We start from the raw sequence: 20,174 nt of genomic DNA, 5'->3' as shown, positions 1-20,174 counted from the left end.
TTGAACCAATACTCTCTACTGAGGCCCACAAGCGTGGCATATTGGTTCATTTAGTCACTCAACAAGTAGTTACAAAGCCTCTGATAATAGCCAGACACAATTATAGGGGCTGAAAAATACAGCAAAGAGCGAGATAGCCACAGTTCACACGGAGAGAAGTCTCACTCAGCTGTAAATGGTGGAATAAGCCAAGAGAAAATGCTGCTGAGTTCAACAGGGAGGTGTCCAAAAGGAAACACTCCAGGAACTACAGTTGGCCATGGGAGTCTATGGAGAGTGACAAGGTCATGCCTGGCTATGTAACCTTGTCTTTCCTCTTTCCTGTTCTTGCTGGGGCCTGGCAGACTAGTGTGTTTCAGCCAGCACATGCAGCTTCCTGTACCTTGTCCCAAATCAGTGTTCTGTGACATTGGTAGCTGAAAAATCAGATGTGATAGAAGTAATGACACCCTGGAACTCAGTAGATGCCATAAATCATGGGCCATGTTCTCCCATGGTGCCTTGTTGGCCAGTGACCAACCACTGTGGCCGCTTATGGCTAACAAGTGTCTTTCCCAGAGATAGAGGGATGGGAATGTTAGCCCCTGACCTTCATAGATTTCTAGCTGCCCTTTACACACGTCCTGCAGTAAAGCCTCAATCCTGCTTGTCCTGAGTGTTTTCCAAGTTCAACAGAGCCCAGTTGAGCCTGGAATCCTGAGCAGCTTCAAAGTAAATATTATCATTATGAGCCTTTGTGTTCCTCATGGCCATTAGTGCTGCTAGCACATTTGGATGCACAAGTCTCTTTGGGGCTCTTTCCCAGAAGTACAAAGCACCAGGCCGAAAAACATTGGGATTGTTGGCTCATGTTTTTCTTTTAAGGTCTCCTATGTGGATATTTACAATCATGGGATACTCAAAATTTCCAAAGCTAAGGGATTGGGATATGTTTTTTGATGGGATGGGGATAAGGGGATCTCCCCTCACTTGGTAACTACTGTTAATTTTAGAGAATCTATCAGACAGGGGTCATACATGCTTACATCTTTGTAATAATATTACATCTTTGTAATAATAATTATGGATGGAAATTATCGGTACAGTCAATTTATTGCACTATAATTTAGGCTCTGGATTCATAAAAGTTCCCTCTTTTCTCAATCTTAACAAGCACACATGCACATAGGCACACATAAATGTACAATACTTACTCTTCTGGGTGTGGGCATAAGATCAGCAGGCCAACAACAAGATAAATAATAATGTGAAAAAAAAAAAAAAGAACTATCCTAGCTCTCCAGCTAGCTCTCAAGCCTAGCATGGTCATAAATCGACACTAAAAATACTTCAGTTAAACAATTTCGATGGCCAAACAGAACCATGTTATAACGGTTGCCAAGGAGGTAAATTTGACAGCCTTACACAGGTACAAGACATAAGAACACAGTCACTAAAATTCCTGCAGGAGCAAAGATCACCTTCAGTAACCTCATTGTGGACTCTGCCAAGTCAGTGACAATTCCCAGCACTATAGCTGGCCTGAGATGGCAGTCTCAGAGCCACTTGTGACCTTGATGCAAATTAAGGGTTCTCTGGCCATGGCAAAGTTATGAACACAAGAGAGTGGGATGCACGCATTGAAGGTAGCTTTTGATCCAGTACAGGGGTTGGGTTATCTACTGGTCCTATCTATGGATTGTAAGAGGAGAGACATTTCCTCAAACTTGACAAGTAGAGGGCGAAAGAAAAGATACAGGACTCCTTGGGCATAAAAGGGTCCTATGTTCTTCCCCCCTTCTCTTCTGTGAGAGTCTGCTCCAGGCCCATCAGCAACTTCGTGACATCAGGTGTATGCTGAATCGATTTAGAGATTAATACCCTGGTGGGAGCATGAGTTGGCTATCCCACTCACCTTGTCTTGATCTTGACTGCTTCATCCTGGGGACTCTGAGGAGTCAAGATTCATATGAGCAATTTCCCCACACTTTGTTATCAGAGTGCCGTTTGGACTCACAGGGCCTTACCAGTGCAGTCTACTGCTCTAGGTTGAAAGGTTGCTTACAGTGGGTTTGTCATCTTGCTTTAATCTCAACTTCAGTACAGGGTCATAAGGCACTCTGGGAGGAATGCCAAGGGAATCTGGTATGTGTGTGCACTGGAGTATTTCAGTCTTCAAATATTGTGTGAAATAAGTTGGCCATTAGCCAAAGATTGATCTTGGTAGCTAAACAGAAGTTTGGTAGTGCCAATATTAGACGTGATGCCATTTGTTCTTGAGGTTGATTACCCTGTCTTGCATTTATTTTCTATCCCTGTCCTAATTAACACCTAAACATGACTGCGAGTTAGACTTTCAGCACTCAAAGACTTGGCAACCTTTATGCAGACTCTAAGGCCTCTGAAGTATAATTCCACAAAGCACATATTTTTGTCTCATGGGCTCCAAAGCTGATACATGGGAATGAGTCACTTTTGCTGATGAGTGAGCCTAGATGGCTGCCTGTCACCCATATTTAGAAGTGACCTTACTGCTCTATTTGTCCTTACAGCGAATTCCTTACAGAAAGTGACCTGGTAAAGAGGACTGGAGAAGGAGAAGGAAAAAAAAAATCCTAAGAAGATGAATGACTTCAAAGAAATTTGAAGGACATTCTATTTATTTATTTATTTATTTATTTATTTATTTATTTATTTATTTGAGAGAAGGTTTCATCATGCATCCAAGGTTAGATGAAAATTCACAGTTCTCCTAACTCAGCCTCCTAAACCACCACACCCAGCAGAAAAAGAAATTTTCAATACATCAAACAGTAAAGTACATAATTCAGTAGTGGTTTAAATCTATGATGCGAATGAGTTCCCCATATACTCTATACAAAAATAAGAAAAGGAAAATTACCAGAAGTGTGTAAGTGTTCCAGCCAGTGTGAAAATTGGCTTTATTATGGTATTTATGCAACCATTAAGGTTCAGAAGGGGGTCACTGCAAATATGCAGGTATACTTTTCTTGCACTGTGGGGTGAAAATTATATGCTACTACTGTGTTTGTAAATTGGGGATTTTTAAGGTTTCAAAACACACTCGTAAAGAATAACAAGGTACTATTGTCTCTCGTGTTTGTTTGATGGCACTCAATGGTTTCCAAAATACTTTCATGGTCTCTGGGGATGTGGCTGGTACTTAGAGCAGTGGGAGGAACAAGAGGTCAGGCTGGCTTGTATCCCTGGTTTTGGCCCTGCCAGTTTTTCCATGTTGCCTCAAGTAAGTCCTTTGTCCTCCTCAATTACCCTCTCTGTGTGGATAAGGATACTACTTCCAAGCCTCACTTTGCAGACTGGGAGCCAGAACAGCTGATGTGAGAAACTGTTGAGAAGTATAGCAAGTGCCTCCTGTGGACTCAACGTATTCACTCACTTCAGAAACACTATTCAACTGCCCTTGTGCTATGATTAGCATGCCACGTGGACTACAACAGTGCCTCCCCATGTAGGTGTGGTGGTGTGGGACCATAGCCCCAACACATGGGAGGCTAAGGTAGGAAGACCGAGAGTTAGAGGCTCGCCTGGGAGGCCTAGTGAGTCCCATGCCAGCCTCGGCAACATAATGAGACTCTGTCTTAAAACATAACAAAATAAAGCCCAGGCAAAGATACAGGTAGGGGAATAGAAGATCTTTGTACACAGCTGTGTGATTTCCTACACTTAAGCTCCAACTGTACCAAGCCCAGACAAACCACAGAGACCCAGCCAACTACCCACAACTGGAAGGCAGGCAGCTTTATTTCCTCAGCTACCACCTCCCTCCCAATTCTGCCCTGGTTCTCATCGTCTGCAGTCAAAAAGAACCTGACAGTAGTCATCAAGCCAGCCAGCCCCCTTTAACAAAATTTTCCACTGAATCTCACAAAGCTCTGTTTTCCCCCGAGGTATGGCCCCAGATTCTGGTCTGGACAGAGAAAAAAAAAGTAATTGCAGCTGGATGCTTACAAAAATAAACAAAGGGATAAGAGAAGAAGGAGAGGACAAGCCTGCAACTAGATGAGAATGACACATTATTTAACCTAATTACCTGCAAAGCCACATCTCGCCATTAAGGATCTATATCCTGTAATAGAATTTCCTGCCATGGAAATACTCACCCACGCACAGGATGTTGAAGCAGAAGCCCTGGCTGACTGACTTATTCACCAGCTGGTCAGGCAAGCTGTCAAACCCCACATGTCCAGCCAGGGGGACAGTTCGGCAACCTTCGCCCTAATTTGAAAAGGGAGGGAGGAGAGAAATGACAATGTGCTTAAAAGCCATTTGGATCTTCATACTCCATCCACATACACTCTATCCTGTGCCAGGAAGTAACAACCACATGGACCCAACGTATCATCTCTTCCCTCGGCCATCCCACAACACACACACTTCAAAACAAAATGGCCCATCAGCTTGGACATCATGGGTGCTTGGGTACAGGTATCCAATAGGTTCAGTAATAAATACCGTTGTAGTTCTACACAGAACAAAGTATGTGGGCAGCTTATCCAGGTTGGCACTGGATGTTCCAAACTTGGATGAAGTCTCACCTCAATCATTTATAGGCTAGGGAACCTCTCTGAGATTTGATTTCCTTCAACACCTATCATATGAGGCAATACAATGTATTTTAGAGGTGACAAGAGGATAAAATCTGTTTACTAATACTTATAATGAACTTAATATGTGTACACACATTCAATAAATATTCCAAAGCCCTAGAAATCATTGACTCTTCTCTCTAGGACATTTTGGAGACCTATAAAGGTGGCCCAGCAGAGAGGTTAAGAGCACGGACTTGGGCAGGTAAGACGGCTCAGTGGGCAAATGTGCTTGCTGCCAAGCCTAATGACCTTAGTTTGATACCTAGGACTCACATGGTGGAACGAGAGAATCAATTCCCTTAAGTTGCCCTCTGACCTCCAAACTTGTGGTGCACCAGTACACACACACACACACACACGCATACCCTGAACAAATGTAAAAATCATTTTTAAAGTACTGATTTTTGAACCATGTAGGTCTGAGTCAGAGGCCAACCTATGCATTTCAACCTCTAACAAGTTACTTAAGTTCTTAGTCTTCTTCCCATTAGAAAGCCAAGCGTTAGAGCTTAATGTGCAGATTACATAGGACAATACACCTTATGCATATAGTGTACTGTCTGACATGTGAAAGGCATCCAAACAGTAGTTGACCTTATCGCAGCACTGTAAGGTTATCTTTGGACTCCAAACTGACCCATCATGCAGTAAAACATTTGTAGCTCTCTGTGTAGCTTAAAGGGACCTGTCTGTCTCCAGGCTTCCCCTGGTTCCCTTGACTCCACAGGGGTCAGCCAAGCCACTCCCAGCCCTGGAAAGCATAGAGCCAAGATTTCTTATAGTTAATGGTTTTACAAACAAGGAGAGTTTCAAACTCAGGCAAACTTCCAAAGAACCAACAGGAAGGACGAAAGGGGCCTGCATGTACTGAAGAAATATGCCAACCACTAATGGTCACAGCCAAGGGTGGGGTGTCAGGAGAAGGGTGGGGAATGGAAGCTGGAGAAGACGAGCTTCACAAGAATGATGGGCTATGGAAATAGGCAGAGATTCTGTGGGGTGAGGCTGCACCAAACTTTCCGTAACCAGCAAGATGCCAAGACCAACCCAAAAGGTCATGGTTTGTGCCAGGAGGCCTGGACCAGCATTTCAGGCTGTGCCAGCAGGCAGCTCTTACAGTGACTGGACCTGCTGCTGGACTGGGTGTCACACCAAAATAGATTGGATGTGATGGTGGAGGAGCTGCTCAGCTGTTGATGTAGTCAGATGGCCCCCTCACCTCGTTGGGGGAGGGGGAGTCTCCCTGATCCATCCCATCAGTGCCCACGGATCCTCCATGAGCTTCTGCTGGTGACTACCATCTGGTATGTTCATTCCCCTCTCACTTTTGTCCACATAAACTTCCAGCAGAGCACACTCGACAGACTGCAATATGCCATCATTGAGTCAGGTTGATGCATTCCTTGCTCACCTAAAGATGAGTTCCTTGACGGATGCTCAACACATTGCTCTGCACTCACTTCACCCCTTTCCACTTCCCTTTGCCTATTTCCCACCTTTCTTCCTTCTTTCCTTCCTTCCTTCCTTCCTTCCTTCCTTCCTTCCTTTCTTTTTTTTTTCTGCTTAAAGCAAACAACAAGCTGGACGTTTACCATTGTTGGTTCTCAGCCCTCGGCAAAGCAAAGAGACTTAAGAGCCAATATGCTCTCTCCAGGGAGCCTCCTACGTAGCAGGCTTCAAAATTGGGACAGACTCAGAGTTGAGGTTTCCTGAGCCATATTTTATCATCTCTTCCTGTCTCCAAATTCAGCACTCTGAAACTTCAAGTGCTCCAAAGTCCAAGGAATTCTCAAACTAAAGATAGCAGGCAGTTGGGGGGGGGGAGCCTTACCTTTAAATTTTACTTCACTGTGAAAGAATTACCAAATATGGGGGCCAGGGGGTATTTCTGTGGGTAGAATGCTTGCCTAGCACACACGAAGCCCAAGGTGTAATTCCCAGCACCATATAAATAAGGCAAGGTGGCATACAACTGGAATCCCCACGCTCAACTATAAAGCTTTACAATGAAGCTATACTCCCAACCACAGTTTCCCTCTTTCGAGTCTCAGGTCAGGTCACTTGACTTCAACCAGCATTTCTTTTCTCAAGGTATGTGGATGTCAGCCCGCCAATTCAATACCACTGGAGGCATATCCTACCCCTACTTTCTTGTTCTTTCAATCAGTCAAGCGTCTGTAGATAGAATGAGCTTTTACAACAACTCCTGTTGTGGGGCTGGAAAGATGGATCAGCAGTTAGGAGCACTTGCCGTTCTTACAGAGGCTTGGTTCCCTACGCGCCAGTTCCAGAGAATCTGCTGCCTTCTTCTGACCTCTGAAGGCCCCAGGCACACACATGGAGAGTATGCATGCATGCAGCAAACCCATGACACATAAAGCAAATCTAAAAAAATATTTTTAAATATTGCATGGATCATGGCACTCCCTGCTCAAAATACCCCAAGTTCCCCAAGCCCATTGCTTGTAGAGTAAAATCAATGCTCTTCCTTTTACTGTTTTGGGTTCTTTATACTGCTGTGGGAGATAATGGCAGTCACACGGTAGGCGTTTGGTAAATTTTCATTTGGGGACAGGGTCTCAAGTAGGCCATGCTTATCTCAAATTCAACATATTGCAGAGAAGTCACTTACATTTTTAATCTTTCTGCCTCTACTTCCCAAATGCTCAGATTAGGCCTGTGCCATCATACTCAGCAGAAATTATTAGACAACATAGAAGTCATCAGGAAGAGAATAAAAAGCATCTATCATATTCTCATTCTCCCAAGATAAGCAATATGTGCATGTATTTCTTGCCATTCAGTACAAAACAGGGATACTGTTATGTCTTCCTTTGCACATCTGATTTAATACCCTGATGCTTAGTGCAGATGTCTTCTTGAGTGTTTGGCTATGCTTTGAAATCATTAATTTCAGTAGAATAGTGTCTTTTTTAAAGATCCGTTTTCTTTTCAAAGATGTGCACTTGTGTGTGTCTGTTTTGGGGTATGTGTGCACGAGTGTTGGTGCCTGCAGAGCCAAGAAGGGATTGAATCCCTTGAAGCTGGAGTTACAGGCAAGTGTTAGCCACCTGATATGGGTGTTGGGGATCAAATGCAGATCTTCTGCAAATATGGTATGAGCTCTTAACCACTGAGCCATCTTTCCAGGCCCCAAATCACTATTTTTATTGGCCATATAGCATACCCATGCAGGAATCTGCCACATATTCCTAATAGAACTTCTACTACTGGACATTTAGTATCTCTAAGTGTGTCTACATAAAACAAACTACAACAACAAGTGGGTTTTTGTTTTTGTTTGGGGGGGAGGGTTGCAAATGTCTCTATTTCCTAAAATTGAAGCTTCCTGGACCAAAGCGTCCATCTATTTTACATCTATTTGTTTGTTTGTTTGTGGCAGCACACATATCATAGTGCATATGGCAGTCAGGAAACAAACTAGAAGAGTCAGTTATCACCTTCTATGTGGGTCTTGGGTGTCAAACTTAAGTTTTCAGGCTTGGGAACAAGTACCTTATCCACTGAGCTATCTTGCTAGCTCAAAAGGGTCCCACATTTTAAACCCTGATACATCATTTAACAGAGGGCAGTACTAGTGTGTACTTCTTTCACTAGTTTGTATATGTTTGTGTACCCAAGTGTCATGGGCTTTTATCTACTGTGAACTAATTCATTGGAAAATGGTATCACATTCTGTAACACAAATAATAAAAGACCCAGAGACTGATATTCAGATTCAAGCTTCAAGCTGAAGATCAGAAAAGCAAAGCAGCCATCCACTAGCTTCTTACTTCTACCTCAGACTGAAAGGTTGATCCTGCCTCCACGAGCTCTCTTCCAAGCCTCGGACTGCTGCCTTTCCTCAATGTGGCTGAAGACTAAATCTCAGAATGTAGCCTGAGACACTGGGTTCCTGACTTTTATATACCCCTCTAGGCCTGGGATTAAAGGCATGAGCTCTAATTCTCTTTTAGACTGATTCTATCTGATGTAGATACGAGTGGCCTTGTACTCACATAGAGATCCATCTACCTCTGTCTCCTGAGTCCTGGGACTAAAGGTATGTGCCACCTCTGCCTAGCTATATAGCCTGCTAGTATGGTTGATGGAATTAAAGGTACGTGTTACTATTTTCTGGACCTCTATGGCTGTGGCTAGCTTTGCATTCTGAATCCTCAGGCAAGCTTTAATAAATCATAAGTAACATCAATATAACATTCTTTAATTTGCATTTTATTAGTGATAGAAACATTTTTAAAAACTTTCAACTGGTATATGGATTGTGTGTGTAAATTATGTAGTCATGATTTTGCTCATTTCAAAATGCTTGTCTTTTCTCTTTAATTTGTAAAAGCCTTACACGCATGGAGGAAAATAAGATTTGATTTCATAGTGAGATAGCTAAGAAAGTCAATAAGTAGTTAGCAACATGAGGTCTTAGGTGCAGACAGCATTTAAGGGTAAAATAGAAATTTTAGGGGTGAGAGATATCAAATTGGATGTGCCTTCTGAGAGGTAGGAAAGGAAAGCTAAAGAATAAATATAGGAAATACCCATGAGCAATGGGAAAATGAAGGGGATTTTACCATGACAGGGAAATATTCAGAAAAGTGAAAGATGACCTGGTTCCTGTCATCTAAAGCAAAATAAAATAAAATCAAATAAAATAAAAATAAAGTACTAAAAATTACAGTGAAGTAACAATAGATTTGCATTTAATGATGTCACTGGTGACTTGGAGTGTTTATTTCTTCCGTGTTTTTCACCCAGTGTCTGCTCTACCTAAATTAACTAGAGAACCCAGAGCCTTGGGACAGGGGACTTGGTTGATGTGTTTTTCTTGCTATTTACTAGGTTGAAGGAGGCAAATTTTGTCTCAGTCTCTGCAGTTAAGAAAGCATCCAAAAACATTTGTGCAGTTATTGATTTAAGAAATTCAGTCTGGAGAACACCTGTCTTGCTTTGATTAATCTTACATCACGATCATCCTTGTTCAGAGTGAAATACGTACATGCAAATTACAGACAAAATACTGGGCTAATTGTTCACTGACCCCAGGACAACCCCTGGAAGTGTCTTTCCTTCTCTCTTACAGCACCTCGGATGCCTTATCTCTTTAGTCCTTCTCCTTAAGGTGGTATAATTAATTGGGATCCTAATTACTCTGATTGCAGTTAATTGAATGTTCACTTGACTATAGTGTACAGAAGAGGAGTTGGAAGTGGCGACCTGGCCAGCACATCTAACACTGAAATGTTCATGACCACAATCACCAAAATCATTAATCTACCACAACCCTACAACCACCTCTTAGAATCTGTTCTGTGGAACCTCACACAGCTGTATAAAGATTTCTGTGTGAGAAAATACATTATAGCATTGTTTATAGTAATGGAAAACTAGAAACTCTTTAAATTAAGCTGGACAACTGAAAAGTAAATTATGAACACACATATTCTGGACCAGTCTGTAGCCACAACACAACAGGTCCATATGTACTGATGTGAATACCTCCAAGACATAGTATAAAAACAGAAAACAGAAGTTGTAGAATTGTATGCATAATGAGCACATTATGTACAAAAGGCCTGTATATGTAACATAAATATATGGCAGTACCTAGACAGATGCATGAAAAGACACTAAACCAAAAGATACCAGTAGTTACCTCAGGGGACAGGAAAAGGAAACCAGGGGCCTAATCAGAGGCACAGTCATCTTTTGTAGTATTTAATTATTTTATTAACATGGAAGAACTAATGTTAACTGCAATAATTTATAGATTTTTTTTAATATGAAGAAGAAAGGTCTTGCTTTGCAATAGAGGCAATTAGTTAGGATAGTGAAACGGCAAAGAGCTAAAGGAAGGCCCAATGAAAAGGTGCTCCTGAGAACTGTGAGCCCCACCTCCCTCCTCCCAATTCCATTTCCTGTTTGCTCCTCATCTGCAGTCACCTGCGGTTTTCAAATACGTTATACCACATTTTGTATCAGAGACACAAACGCTGCTCTTGTTCTCTTCCGCCTCCTCCTGAGGACACACCAATTTCAGTTTTTAATTGAATATTCGTATGGTACATATTAAGAACAACAAGTTATGGTGTCTCCAGCTGTGTATCCTTCTCCCATTGCTGTTTTGGGGAAAGTAAAAAGTCCCAGAAGCACCCAACAGGCAACTGCTATCCTCCACTGCCCACTGCCTCTCCAACATCCCAGGCAGAGAAAGCAAGTCGTTAAGTGAGGCCTCTGGGAACTGGGCCCACCTGTGTCAATAGAGAGCTTCCTGTCTCTGTTCAAACCCAAGGTAGCTCAGCTAGCATGTGGCATCCTGAAGGATGAGGGGGAAACGTTTGGAACTCATGACCTATGACTCGGCTTTCCCGTACCTTTCTCCTCTGACCTTTTGCACTCAAATGTTAGCAAAGGAGGCAAATGCTGAAATGGGATTTTCACAAAGCAGGAGTAAGAGAAAACTACAGTTATAATGCTTAGTAGTGGGCCCAATCCTTTACCCCTTCCCTCCTCACTCCATCATCATCATCTGGCAGTGAGAAATGGCAAATCTTCTACACTTTCAAAACCAATTCATCTATCTAATGACATAGGATGGAATAGTAAGCAACTAATGAAAATATTTTCTAAGAGTGCCTAATGACATGAGGAAATATTTGCCAAAAACTATTATATAAAGCAAAGCAAAACAAAACAAAAACCTAACAGACACAGGATCATCTCAGGGAGGAGAGATGGCTAGTGTTAACAGGTTACTTTGGTGGTAGCTTTTCTGTTGTCTATTTTTCTCTAGAATAGGCATACTTCAGTTTCATAATCTGGAAAAAATGTTTTGTTTTGTAAAGAGACTCTATGATGATACATTCCTAGGCAGGAGAGTGGCCTCAGATATTTTAGAAAAATGTTCAACTTCAACCAGAAAATGCTTCACACGCAGATAATCATTAAGCTTGGTGAAGTATAGCCTTTAACATCTGGGCAATATATAAAACATTTGTTTTAACCAACAATACAATAAATTCTTATTATCTTCCTTTATTATGACTTGTTAGTGCATATAATATATAACTTACTATTAAACACTGTAACATAATTATGGAGTCGTATAAACCAGGAAACAGATCATATGTCCTGAAGTATGTGAGAAGTTCTGACATCTGGAAACTTCAATGTTGACAGAGGAATGGAAAGTACTATACCAACAGCCTTGAGAGCCACAGAATACCATAAATCAAGTGTACCCAACACATCAAATGCCCAAAATTTGGATGGACAGACAAAGCAGGAGTAAGAGAAAACTACAGTTATAATGCCCTGGGCTGGAAGAAAATTTTAGGGGCCATTCTAAGGAGAAATAAGTTTGCCAACACTTCAGTGGGGAGGCAGTTTAGGGAACCTCAAGGAAACACAAAGGAGACCGACCATTTTTACTATACAAGGATGAACACCGATAGATGAAACTGATTTTAATACCAAAGATAAATTCCAAAGTGGCTTCTCGTTCTATAAAAGGATTCACACAGCAGGACTCCATTAACTAGCCAGCTCTCCTAGTGCATTTAAAGTGGGATTCCAGACAAACATTCAGTTGTCATGAATCTTTCTTTATAAAAAGCCAATAGCTATATATATACCTATCCAGACAGGCAATCTTCAAGTGGTTGTTTCTAGTTCAGTTACAGAGACCCTGCTGAGCTAAAAGCATAGGTTCTTTCTCCAAACTCACTCAGCTCAAGGCTGAAGGAGGAAAGGGGTGGAGCTCAGTTCTGCCTCATTCAGAAGCAGAAGCAGAAGCAGAGGAGGACCTAACACAATTGAGTCTGGAGAACAAGGAAACATGAGGATAGCTCGGCTTGAGAGCTGGAAACTCCCTTAAAGATCACTTAAGCCAAGGCCTCTTTTTGCAAAGGGGGAAATGGAGAGTCACAGTGGGGGGAAGTGACTTGTCCTGAGCCATCCAGTGATTTAGTAGCAGAGAATGATGCTGGGATCCAGGCACACTGCTTCTCTCAGATGGAAAAGCTGACTTAAATACCAGATGTATTTCTTCCTGCTGCTAAAATTCCAGGCCATGAGGCTCCTGGCTTGATGCAGGTAGGAGTGAGTAAGGAGAAGGCAAATGAACTGGAAGCTTGTGGGCTCACCACGATAGCTCTGGGCAGCTGAAGAAAACTGAGGCAACCCATGCTACTGAGGTCTGTGCTCCAACTCTTTCTCCCGCCTACTTTTCTTTTCTCCTTTCCTTCTCTCTTCAACTCTAGCTTGATCCTAGGCTTGGCCAGCTGCCCAGCTCTACTCAAGAGCCCCAGAGCTAATTAGTCTACCGAACTCAACAAGCCATTGTCTAGGTAAAATATCTCCACTCCAGGCCATGGGTGACCCCTGCTCGGGGTGGGTCAACTTTCCCACAAAAGCCACACACATTTCCTTCAAGTCAGGCAGTTTGAACAGTTTTCTAGGTGTTCTGGTCATTGTTACCTCCAGTCTGTTTTTTTTTTTTTTTGGAAAGAAAAGGTTTACCCATAGGCCTCTGGGTAAATGCCCAACTACCCTCTGGGGAGCCTGAATTTGCCTCTGCCTCCATCTGGTCTCATTTAATGCAGATCTGAAAAAAAAGAAAGAAAGAAAGAAAAGCGTTCTTGCTTCTGCGCCAGTGCTTAGAGCTGGGGGCCTCTGCTGTAAAAGGAAACTGAACACCACCTCGCACCTCATCAGGGCTGTGAGAGCAGAGCTCTGCTCCTGTTACCCCAGGGCCCTCGTTAGGGGTTTGAGAGAGTCCTGGCAGAGAGAACCGGAACCCTGAGGCTTGTCCCTGAGACAGCCTGGAAAGCTTTCCCTGGTCACAGGAATGACCCAACTCTAGGGCCAGCTGAGAGCCTGCTGCATAATTCAGCAGATGGCTGTCTCTAGTGGGAAGACACTGGAGAAGAGGGTAGCATTAGTTCTCACTCTCCTGAGCATGTGGCCTCCTTCCTCTGTGCAGGCAGCCGAAAAACCCACGGTTTCAAATCCCGGCAGCAGAAGCAGCCTTCTGCCAAACAGAGGAGGAAAGGGGTCTGTGTTTCTAATTTATTCTGTACCCCCTCCAGTTGTTACTTAAAATAATCCATCATTACATGGCTGGTGGCTCCAAGATTTTTATTTAAAGCAATATGAAGATAGAAGAAAAAAAAAAGAAAGGAAAAGAAAAAGAAAGCCCACACAACCCGTGACTGTGCTATCTTGGATTTAAGCTGAGACTCTTTTTAACATGTGAGAGTCCTCCACATCACTCAAGTCTGCTTTTCTCTGACCGCTTTGGGGGTGTTGGCAGATGCAAGATGAGGGGAAAATGAGGATGTGGTACAATTTTAATTTCTTAGAAACACCTTGGGAAGGCGGGTACCTTTAAAAGGGGTGTCTGTGTGATCTGGTAGGTGTTTCATTGTCCCATCCACTGCAATAACACTCTGGACTAAGTCTCTTGCTTGGTGCAGGCATAACATGAAGAGACCAGGAATACCTGACCAGGAAGTTGTTGGGGCAAATGAAATCATACAGATGGAAGCATTTGGAGAGAGCTAGTCATGTTACATCTACACAAGGTCTCCTTTCTTCTTTTTCTTTCCTCCCTCTTCTTCCTCCCTCCCCTCCCCATCCCTTTTATTTCTTTCCATGTGTCTTGGATGTAGTTTCAATGAATAAAGGTCTTCTCAATTTTTCATGCTAATATTAAGTCATGGCTTTGACAATCCAGAAATCCCAGCAAGTTTGGAAGCCAGCGTTATTTAATTTTATAATAGTGATTCCTCCCCCCACCCCGCAGACTAATCCTAGTTTTGTTCAAGTTAAAGCAATGAATGAGGTTGTTTCCTTACAGACCACAAGGTATGGGACCGTGCTAGTAACAAAAGCAGCAATTAATAGACCATTTATATCAGACACTCCACAAAGTAAATACTATGCATATGATTGCAGAACAAATTCTCATTTTATTATCCAGACCTATTAGTCTACTGTAATGAAGTTTTGTGACTAATACACCACTAACACATTTCCTGGATTTAAAATGTCAAGAGGAAACAGGGCCCATTCTTGCCTCATCTGGCAGCTCTGAGAAGGGGCAGAGTTCCTCCATACTTTGGCCACCACTACATCCCAAGCACTTGGCATAGGACCTGGCAGAATGAGTGCCTGATAAATAAACGTTGAAGAATGAATGAAAACAGCAGTGGGTGAATTGACATATGAACTGTTCCCAAGCAAGTAGCAGATGTGTGATCTCACCCATCTTCACACCTACCCTTTTCCTATCCAGAGCTCCTCAGGAAGCCTCTCCTATCCTTACAGCCTTCATCCATAGCTGAATTAGGTCCCCTATAATGACTTCTCATGGCAGGCAGAAGTTCTCCTCTTTAGCACTTAGGATAATGATAAGTAAATAGGGACTTTTCAAACTTTATTATTGTGTAAGTATGTATGTATGCAGGATGTGTGTGTGAGGATTTGCATGCCATGGCATGTGTATGGAGGCCAGAGGGTTTCGTTGAGTCTAGAGATCACCTAAAATGTCAGGCTTTCATGGTGAGAGTTTTCCCCTCACTGAGACTCTCCCACCAGCCCTACATAAAGATTTGTGTCTGCTTCACCCATTAGACTGGGTACTCCTTTGAAAGAAGAGGCTTACAGGGAGGATTGGCACTGTTATTATTATTACTATTATTATTATAATTATTTACACACAGGGTCTTACTATGTAGCTCTGGCTGTCTTGGAACTCACTCTGTAAACCAGGCTGGCCTTGAATTTACAGAGACCCATCTGCCTCTGCCTCCTGAGTGTGGGGATTAAAGGTGTATGCCTCCACACCCAGCTCCTCTAATGTGTTTTGTTGTTGTTGTTTGTTTGTTTGTTTTGCAGGGGAACTGTTTGAAACAGGGTTTCTCTGTAGCTTTGGAGCCTGACCTGGAAGTTATTCTGTAGACCAGGTTGGCCTTGAAATCACAGAGATCTGCCTGCCTCTGCTTCCCAAATTCTGGGAGCAAAGGCATGTGCCACTACCGCCCACTACTCTAATGTTTTTGACAATTTTTTTTAAAAATTTTTATTAATTTATTGTTTACATTCTAATCCCAGTTCCTCCTCCTCCTCCCTCCACTCCCCTCCCCACCCCCACTCCCATCTGCTCCTTGGAGAGGGTAAGGCCTCCCCTAGAATGTCTAATAAGTCTATCCCATCATTTTGTTGAGGCAGGACCAAGGCACCCCTCCACCACACACACACACACACACACACACACCTGTGTGTTATTGACGAATCTTAAAGGTACAAAGAAGTTAGGAAACTATATTATGGCTTGGGATTTAATAGTTTTTCAGCACTATAGCCTCAGGTAGGTCTATGGGGTTTGGTTTTCCTTTTTTTTTTTTTTTTTTTTTTTTTTTTTTTTGAGTACAATTATTACTTTCAGTGATTAAGAATTAAGGAGGAGTGTCAAGAGGAAAACCATGAGGAAACTGCTATCCAGAGCATCCAAGGCAGGAGTTCAAGACCAACCTTGGTAGACAGGTGAAAGTATCTCAAATCAAACAGACAGACAATCAAAAGATAGAGTGGACAAGGGTTACTAATGGTAAGGCAGGTGCTAACTTGAGGAAAGCTCCTCCAGGCCAATCCTGGCAAAGACAACTCTTTGTAGTCCTTGCAAGGTCTTTCATTAAGGCAATGGCTTAATGGAATGTAAGTGGAAAAGGCCATGCTCTTCACATTGTGGGAAGGATTTGTTCAAGCCAGACTCAACCACACTGTGCTTTGGCAAGCACAGTACTTACATTCTGAACTGAAAATACAATACTGAATGAAAGGTAGATGTAAGTGACAGTAGATAGAGCTTTTGGTGACTATGCCATTCCTTCCTAGTCACCCTGGATGAGTCAGTCATGTAACCCTCACAACACAGAGCAGGTACAGTTCGGGTCACTTCACAGGTGGAAGCACCCTAAGGATCTTCTACTTCTTTAATCATGTCAGTATCCACAATTTGTATCTTCAGCAAGGCTGGAAGTCTGAAAGCCATGAGCTGTATCTAGTACTTTTTGAGGGGAGGGGGTATGGTTGATAAGGGCTGGCCATAGTATTATTCACATCAAACAGATATTCGTGGCAATGGCGGATAAATGGTGCTGTCATACAGAATCCTTTGTGGTATTCATTTATGTGGGATGCAACTGGATAATAAACTTCCAACATGCATTCACACCCAAATGGAAGCCCTACACAACCACTCCCACACTATTTTACTACCAACAGTATTTGGCCACAGTGATCCTCCAGTGACCCGGTGAAGACACCCAAATATACACACCAAGATACTCCTTACATGGTATCATGCCTCAGAATTTATTAAGAACTTCTAAGCTTGCCACACATAGCCTGACTCTCTAGTCTTCTCTTGCCGAGCCCTAGACACTTACTCTTTTGAAGAAACCAGAATCAACCAGCAACTCCAAGTCTCTTGAATTAGTTCCAGCCTCCCCTGGTGAATTACAACTTCTTGCAGACACAAGGAAAATCAGAGAGACAAATGACACATAAATAAGAGCTTCACTGGTTTGGGGGGAGGGAAGCATAGAGAGTGACGTCAGTTTTCCCAGAAACCCATTTATCATGACAACAAATTCTCAAGTGCTTGGGCTGCTTCAGAATTTACCATACAATTATGTTTTTCAGTATACAATGTGGTAAGGCCAGCCAGAGAAAACTGGAACCACCTAAAGCAAATCAAGAGGCCCTAAACCATCCCTTACTGCATCCCCATTTGCAGAACAAAGGTGATCTCTAGGTTGCCTGAGTTGCACCTACCGTGAAGCAGCCTTGTGTAATTTTCTCCCTGGCCAACATCAACCTTGCACTCCTAATCCAGGAAAGGGAAACTGGGGAGGGCAGGTTGATGCAAATTCATTATGACAAGAATGAAAATCTGTAGTGTCATTTTTTGGGGGTCACTAAGGATAGAACAAGTGTAACCCAGAAAACTGATGCATCTGCTTAAACCTATTGCATCTTTAAAATGCAGATAAGAAAATCATCCTGGTTGTCCTCAAAATATTAGTGTCAATCTTGAGAATCTCTTCAATTCCATCAGCTTCAAAAACTGTCTCTTATCTGCCTCTGCCTTCCACTCCATGCCTGCATAAGGACATCTGTGCTCGGATATACAAGGGGTAAGGTTTCAAATAAACGACTCTGACCTTCCAAAGCCAGACGGGAAAAGGAATCAATTTCTTTATCTGTAGAGAAAATGCTATCAGATTATGGATTCAGATTTAGAAAAACAATCAATTGCAATTACACCAAATACCTAGAGGCCGCTTCCTACTCCCTCCTTTTGTACTGCAGTCACATTGCACAACTAGTTTTCTAAATAAATGTGAGGTTACAAGGTTATCATTTTTCATCCAGTAGTATTCGGGGTAGTGGGCTATGCTTGCCCTAATTCGACTTCATTCTGCATCAGCTCATGGTGTTGGAGCGATGGTGGAATGGAAAAACTAGATTGTTCCCACAAATGGAATCATCTCCCTTTGTAACCAAACTTCTGATCTAAAAACAAACAGACATGGAGCCTCAGGTTCTTGGGTATGATTTCTCTGCACATCTCAGGCTGGAAAAGTTTAGTTTTTAAAATGTTTTTTTGTTTTTTTTCCAGACTTGGTCGCCACCAAAAGAGAGGGAACACTCCTTAGGCAGGTCTCATGCTATTTTCCTCAGCCTCTACAGAAAGATGTCAGCTCCACAGGTTTTAGCATACAAGCCCATGCAAACTGAACCCAAGACCGACCCTCAGAGAACCGCTCAGAAACGTGGCAAAATACACAGCCAGCCACATACGGGCCGGGTGAACGGCACACTCCCCGCACTCTCAAACAGACGCACAAAAGGGACCCTGTGGGACTTGGCACAAGTGAACACGGAGGCATTCGTAGGCAGGAACAAACCCCATAGAGGTGAGCACAGAGAATCAGGCCAGACTCATTCAGGGTCACATTACTCTGCCATGGGCAAGGCGGGAGGGCGCACATGCACATATATGCACACACGCTGATAGAAACACAGCCGCGGTCACATATGTAATGCATATGGAGAAACCCTACTCTAGCCATTCATCTCCCCGCCCCCTCACCACACTCTGCCTTTGGCCCCAGGCTACCCCCAGCTCCGCGCCCCTCTTCCTGAGCAAGCTGGAGTCCCAGGAGGCAGCGTGCTCGGGGTTTCTGCCAAGCTAAGGGGACAAGGATCAGGAGGGCTCCGTACTCATGCTGCCATTCATTCGGCAACGCCCCAGCAGCAGCGGGGCCGCAGCTGCAGCAAGGGAGGCGGAGGCGCTCACTGCAGCTCTCTCCCGCTATTCAAGTTCAGCTGCCCGCCGGTAGGCTTTGCCAATCGCCCACCACCCTCCCGCCACCACAGGTCTCCAGAACGTGCTAGGGAGAGAGGCAACTGAGCTAATGACCCTGGGAGCAAAAGTCCCGCCTTGCCTCTGCTCCTGGATGCTACCCCACTGCCCTCCGCGTGGTAGTGGTGGTGGCTGTGGCCAAGTCTGCTTTCGGCCGTCCCCAGCGCCCCCCCCCCAAGCCCACCCTCACTTTCCAGCGCAGGGACTGGTACCCAAGCCCCGTACTCACCACCTGGCGAGCTATATCGGCCGCTGCCATCGCTCCTTCGTCCGCCAGGGCTGCTGAGGGTGCCGCCGCAACGGGAGCTGCTGCACAGGAAACAGAGGAGCTCCTCCGACAAAGAGAAAGTGTTACACTTCGGGCGCGACCAAGTCTGGTGGGGGGAGGTGCCAGGGAGGGGCCCCTCACTGCTGCTCCAACCCCAACCTCTTCTCTATCGCCCACCCTCTCGGAGCAGGGTGTGGGGAGGGGACGGATTGGCCGCGCTGCCTTCCCCTAGGACGAGCCCAGTTCCAGTTCTCTCTTCCACCCAAGCCTCGGCCTCTGTGAAGGGGGCGGGGGCTCCCCTCGGTGACCACGTCCTCCACCCCCCCTCCCCGTCGCCACTGTGCTCCGTGGTATGTCCCGACCTCTGCTGAATTGACACACACACACACACACACACACACACACACACACACACTCACTCACTCACACACCCCTGTTCTCCTTACATCCCTGAGCCCCCAGACTCGAGGTTGGAAGGGAGTCCCAGCCCTTCCCCCTCCTTCACTCTGTTCCCAGGCTGAGATCTGCAGCCCTTCTCTCTCTTTTCCCCGCCCCCATAACCCCTCGTGCTCCCCACTGAGAACCCCAGGTACATGGATGGGGGCACTGGCCTTTCCAGTCTCAAAGCTTCACTGTGGTTTATCGCAACCAAGCAAGTTATCTCCCTGGCCCGGGAAGGTTGGGGGTGCGGGGTAAGGCAGGGGTTGCAGCAGGGCAGGGGTTGCAGCAGGGCAGGAGTTGCGGCACCTGCAGCGCCACCACATTGGAGCTCAGAAATGGAGCGTTAATGGGGGAGCCGCACTGCAGCCCCACAACTGAGCTATATCTTGTGGAGGATGTCTTTCCT

At 44.2% G+C, this 20,174-nt stretch overlaps 1 protein-coding gene across 6 annotated transcripts in view; it reads right to left on the bottom strand.

Moving 5' to 3' along the window:
• Septin6 (septin 6) overlaps nucleotides 1–19,689 on the bottom strand; it is a 72,763-nt gene extending 53,074 nt beyond the window's left edge. For 4 of the 6 annotated variants that reach the window (XM_051178405.1, XM_051178404.1, XM_051178403.1 and 1 more), the window contains exons 1-2: nucleotides 19,289–19,688; nucleotides 4,122–4,236 (exon numbers count right to left, since the gene is read on the bottom strand). In XM_051178405.1, the coding sequence (XP_051034362.1) occupies nucleotides 4,122–4,236; nucleotides 19,289–19,318 (145 nt within the window). In that variant the 5' untranslated portion in view covers nucleotides 19,319–19,688. Of the gene's footprint in view, nucleotides 1–4,121; nucleotides 4,237–19,288 lie in introns of all 6 variants that reach the window. The other 2 variants (XM_051178400.1, XM_051178402.1) reach the window with 2 other exon arrangements.
• Nucleotides 19,690–20,174: the final 485 nt, after the last annotated feature.

This window comes from Phodopus roborovskii, unplaced genomic scaffold (genome assembly GCF_943737965.1).
Source record: "Phodopus roborovskii unplaced genomic scaffold, PHOROB, whole genome shotgun sequence".
Lineage (NCBI taxonomy): Eukaryota > Metazoa > Chordata > Mammalia > Rodentia > Cricetidae > Phodopus > Phodopus roborovskii.
Note: the sequence above shows the minus strand (reverse complement) of the source record. Positions and strands in the feature narration are given on the sequence as shown.